The following is a 5490-nucleotide window of genomic DNA, read 5'->3' on the forward strand; positions in this document are numbered from 1 at the left end:
CATGTATTTACATAGACTATGGTTACTTGTGTATTTTCTCAAGATATTGTGATATCTATTATACTTGAAGCTACTGTAACTAACCTGATGCTATAACGAGCATTATGTTGATTACCTCGGGAAGTCATTAGTGTTTAGTGTTTCCTATATTAGGGAAATAGAACAAGTCCTGCAGTCGAGCTGAACACAAGCTAAAATTAGCATGCTTGCAGCTCTGTGAGGCTGACGTAGGTACAGCTAGGCTTTGAGCTACATGCTAACATACTCACAATAACAAACATTCTGACGTTTAGAAAATATTATTTTTTTATCATGTTCTTAGTTAGAGTGTTAGCATGCTAGCATTTGGTAATTAACAGGGTGCAGCTGAGGCTGATGGGAATGTCATTAGTTTTTTGCAGGTATTTCATCATATACCAAAGTATTGGACAAGTAAACATTTGACCTGATGATAGTGTTAGACGAAAAGTCAGCGATTACTTAAGTTATTGCAATTCATCCTGGGGGGGTATGAATGTGTGTACCAAACTTTATGACAATCCATCCAATAGTTGTTGAGACATTTCTCTCAAAACCACAAATATCAACCTCACGGTGGAACTAGAGGAAAAGTCAGGTGATCACCAAAGTAATTAGGATTCATCCTCTGTGGACCATAAATGTCCAAATATCCATGTTACAAATATTGAAACTAGTCTATCCAGTAATTGTTTTGATATTTCAATCTGGATCAAAGTGGTGGACTGACCAACCAAATGATTGACCGTGTAATTTTTTTTCCCACCTGCATTCTGCAAAGACCTAACCCTAACCCTAACCCTCTGATAGGCTCTGCCTGATATTTCTACCCTAACCCTAACCATTTCACTCCCCAAGCCTAAACATAACCAACCTAACAACGATGGCAACAAGTTTGTTATACACAGAAACATAGAGTTCAATAAACTTCTAGTCACTTAGGTTGTGAGGTTGATCAACGGTGGAATGGCACATTGTTTTACTTGATCAATGTGACCTGTGTTGGGCTATTTTAAAAATTTGCTGTCAGTTGAAATGTTTTTGTAATTTAAGGTATAACACCTTTCATGTTTTAAGACAGATACACGACATGGCCTAAAGTATTTGAACAACCAAAGGTTACATCCATACAGTATGATATTGTTGAACATCTTGCACACAAAACTGCTGCTAAAATAGCTCCCACTTGTCTGGGAATGCTTTCCACAAGATTTTGATATTTTGAAACCTGGCTGCATTCCCACAAGGGTTCATTCTTAGCCCTCTCCTGTTTAATCTTTACATGCTTGCACTTGGCTCCATCATCCGCAGACACATGATCAGCTATCATAGTTATGCAGATGACATGTCACTATCCCCTGCATCAGCACTTTAGATTAACTGTTCAACTGCCTGAAGGACATCAATCTCCGGATGTCACAAAACTTCTGAAATTCTACTCCTGAGTGCAAAGGCAGCAGGTATCTGCATATTTGAAGTCTCAATCTCTCTATAATCACTGACTAAGTCAAGAACCTCAGAGTTATTGTTGATGATGAATTGAATTTCTATTCACACATCAGCAACATCACCAACGTAGCCTTCCATCACCTCAGAAATATTTCAAATATTTGTTGCTGTCTGTCTTATTTTCTACTGTTCTATCACTCAGTAAAGCACTTTCACTTGCTTTTGTTTGATATTGTGCTATACAAATAAACTTGAACTTGAACCTCCAGTCTGCAGTTCAACATTAAAAGTGTGGATTGGTTGAGGTCGAGCCTCTGTCATGTTGAAACAGAAAAGAGCCTCCCTCAGATTTTTATTACAAAGATGGAAGAGCACGATTATCTAAAATATTATTGTATGCATTGTTAAAACTAAGCCTCCACAAAAGCACAGGAGTGGGGAAGGTTAGTTCTGATCATTTACTTCTATGTTTACATTTAAGTGTGCCAAAGCAAAACTTCAGGACCATGCAAATTTTATATTTCATAATAAACTCCCACTCAGCCCTGTAACTGCGGCTATTTGTTGTGTTCCTCTGAAGAGTGTTCTTACAAATTGTAAAAAAGGAAACGAAACTACAGATAGCAGATAAATTACTAATAATCACCACGAAATGACAGATTTAAAATCACGTCCGGTATATTAGGCTTTGTCGATATGCAAATACAGAGCATTATTTCCTTCCATGCCCTGATACATCATATGAAAGTCGATCTTTTTTTATCCTTTATGAAAATTTACTCTTGTCTAGAAAGTGGTCGATCACTCTCCATCCCTTCTTCCCCTTTCCCCCTTGGTCTCGGCCTCTTCTGTCTCACACACGATGTGGAAAGTTCCCATATTTTGGGGGGAGGGGAATATCTAACCTCGCGTCCTGTTCTAACCCGTCTCTCTCTCTCTCTCTCTCTCTCTCTCTCTCTCTCTCTCTCTCTCTCTGTCTGTCTCTCTCTGTCACACACACACACACACACACACACAATGGGTCATTCCCGTATGATTTACACAACCGCAGAATCACATTATGATTTAATGGTCGGATGCACACGGTTGTGCCAGGATTGCGCCAGGTGTATGACCTGGAAAACAGACGCATCCATAAATAAAGTTTCCTAAATGTTGGCAATTAAGTCCTGTGTGGTGCTGTGAGGTTCGGAGAGCCTTTGTTTGACTGTGTCGGAATGTAGTGAAGCTGGAGTAAGCGCTGTGTTTCTCCCTTTCGTTTTCCACCGCATATGCTGCCTTTGGCGCACTTGCGCAACAGCAGAAGCTGCGGAAAATCTCAGCGTCTCGTTTTCACACCTCCTGTATATGCAGCGAAGGAGGGAGGCGTTAGTGAGGAGGCGAGAGGGAAACCCATGACTTCCGCGTTTTTCCTCCGTATCTGAAACTGTGCACAGTACATAGACTATATAAAGCCATCATGGTGTTCACAGTGGCGACATTTCATCTCAGGAGCTGGACTGGCTGTTGTGATATCGAGAGGACTATCTTGTGGAGGTTAACCCACCTAACAACTGGAGCTGTACAACTTGCAAAGACTGCAAGAGAGCTTTTGTGTTCTACTGCCGACTAATGGGACACCAAAACACAGAAATGGACATAGAGTCTCTTCAGAAGAGCGACCGCCGGCGTGGAGGCTGGCTGGACCTTTTCCTCGTCGTGTCTATTATTTTCCTATTTGTGGCGGTGACGGCTGTGGCTGTCGGTGGAGTGACGGTTGTGATGGAGCTGCGGTCCGAATTGAACTCCTCTCCTCCCTCCCTAGAGGCTGAGAATTTAAGGTTAAGAGACACATCATCCCCAGCATACAAGGTAAAAAAAAAAAAAAAAAACAGAACAAAAAGCGACTCAGATTCTTTGCATAAAATCATAAAATTATTTGATTTTGTTTTTGTTTCGACCCACGTCCCCTGCACATATCTGACTTTTAATCCACCTCATCGTTTCTGTTTTGTCAACAGATGCAGAAATTTGCCTACCTGGAAGCCAACTCAAGTAAGTCTACATTTACTTTCTAAATGCAGACATGTAACACAAAGTTTTCTGATTTATGTTTAAGGACCGATTTAAAAACATAGGCTATGCAAAACATTTACAGTGGATACATGGCTGAGTCTTCCTTTACGGCCCATATCATCAGGGTACCATAAAGTCATGTGTCATTTGCCAAATTTAAAGATAAAACCCTTCATCTGCATCACCAAAATCACATTTAAAAGATTTCTCAGCTGTGCCAAATCTGTTCAGAATGAAGGCAGAACAACAACAGAGAGGAATGGAGTCTGATAAACTTGTTGCACTTTGTAAACACAAACTAAATTAAATGTTTTTGTCTCCTCCTGCAGGCGAGGTGAAGAACTTCACCATGTCCTGGGATTCAGTCAAATACGGCACAGGGGATTCTGTCGGAAGCAACTTCTATTTTAACAAAAAGCAACAATCACTGGAGCTCAAACAGGCAGGGACCTACTTCATGTACATTGATCTCAAATTCACCTGCACCCAGAGTTGCAGCCCAGGTCTCCTCAGTGTGCGTCTGGGTGATAAGCTCACCTGTGAGGTGGAGCTTCCAGCAGACCCAAAACCTGTGAGCAGGAAGTGCTGGACAGTGACCCGGGTGGAAGAGAACACACGGCTGCTCGCTCAGATGACTGTACCAAAGGTGGAAAAGCAGTACTGGAAACTGGAGCTCAGCTCAGGATTCGGGATGTTCCTCGTGGACTAATACGGACACTGTAGTGCCTCTTCTGTCATCAAGATGTAGATCTGCCTGTGACCTGCAGGTCATAGCTAAAGAACAACACCAGTTTGTGTTTTCTTAAAGTTCAAGCGGGTAGATATGGTCAGGCGCTGGTGCCATTTTTGAAACTTTCAGGTTTCTTTCAAACTAAAGATGTAAGACCATGAAGCTTAGTACGATGTGATGGTGGAATCTGAAGAGAAGATGCAGTTATGATAATGCAAAGTGGATATGGGATAGACAAGACACTGACCTCATTCTGTGTAAATATTTATAAGTGTAACTTAGTATATGATATATTTATTTGGTGATGTGGAACTATTTATATTTATGATGTTTTTTGTAATAGAATTTTATTTTGATGTAGATATCACTACATTAGTGTTGATGTACAATACACTGCAAGTTCACTCAGCCTATGTTGGGTTAATGTGACTGTATGTTTCTGTTCATTTTTATTTTATAAATGTCTGGGAGCATAAAGTTGAGACTTATGATTATAATTGCAAATCCTGACCAAGCTGCTTGAGGATTTTCTTGATTGACTGCAGTTATGCTGAGTCATATAATCATCTTTGCAAGTGATGAGTAACAATGATGAGTAACACTCTGCACTTGAAATAACTTTTGCTGAAACAAGGTCCCGTAAAAACGATCCTACTGTAACCAAACATGACCAGAATTCCTAAAATATACTTCATATGTGGACTTGTGAATTGAGAAAATGTTTTACTTTTGAAATAATGTAAGTCCTATGGACAAACTACACACTGATGAATGTATTTTTCTTGTTATCCATATTAAACATGGACATAAACATGGATATAGTGAACATTGACTTCATTTTGGTGTGAAAAGTAGAAAGTGACGATTGCGAAAGTGATTGTGTCAAAAGTTCAAGCGGAATAAATTAAACGTTTAGATGTAAAGGAAACTTCCCTGCTGTTTCGCAGCCTATACCGGGAACTGGATGCACATCACTTCCTGTTTACTTACCATAGCATGTGGTTTAGAAAAAACTCTTGCGGGCCAGCAAACAAACACAATTATGCTTCTAGTGTAAACCCAAGGTGCAGATAGCAACTGAAAGTTAATATCGACTGCTGTTAGGATTTATAAGTTACTGCTTTCATTTTGTGAGCGCACATGTGAGTCGTTTTAATCAGACCCTTACTTTTGAAGAGAAGTCCGCATTTTATGCAAATTTTATGTACGAGTCATTTTGTGTGTGTCTGTTTTTCAGT

At 40.0% G+C, this 5490-nt stretch overlaps 1 protein-coding gene across 1 annotated transcript; it reads left to right on the top strand.

The window, feature by feature from the left end:
- The first annotated feature begins 2527 nt into the window (after positions 1 to 2527).
- On the top strand, positions 2528 to 5066 carry LOC122977400. Its single transcript, XM_044345532.1, has 3 exons — positions 2528 to 3318; positions 3468 to 3501; positions 3852 to 5066. The coding sequence occupies exons 1-3, from the start codon at positions 3079 to 3081 to the stop codon at positions 4229 to 4231; spliced, it is 654 nt and encodes a 217-aa protein (XP_044201467.1). The 5' UTR covers positions 2528 to 3078; the 3' UTR covers positions 4232 to 5066.
- Positions 5067 to 5490: the final 424 nt, after the last annotated feature.

This window comes from Thunnus albacares, chromosome 3, assembly GCF_914725855.1.
Source record: "Thunnus albacares chromosome 3, fThuAlb1.1, whole genome shotgun sequence".
Classification (NCBI taxonomy): domain Eukaryota; kingdom Metazoa; phylum Chordata; class Actinopteri; order Scombriformes; family Scombridae; genus Thunnus; species Thunnus albacares.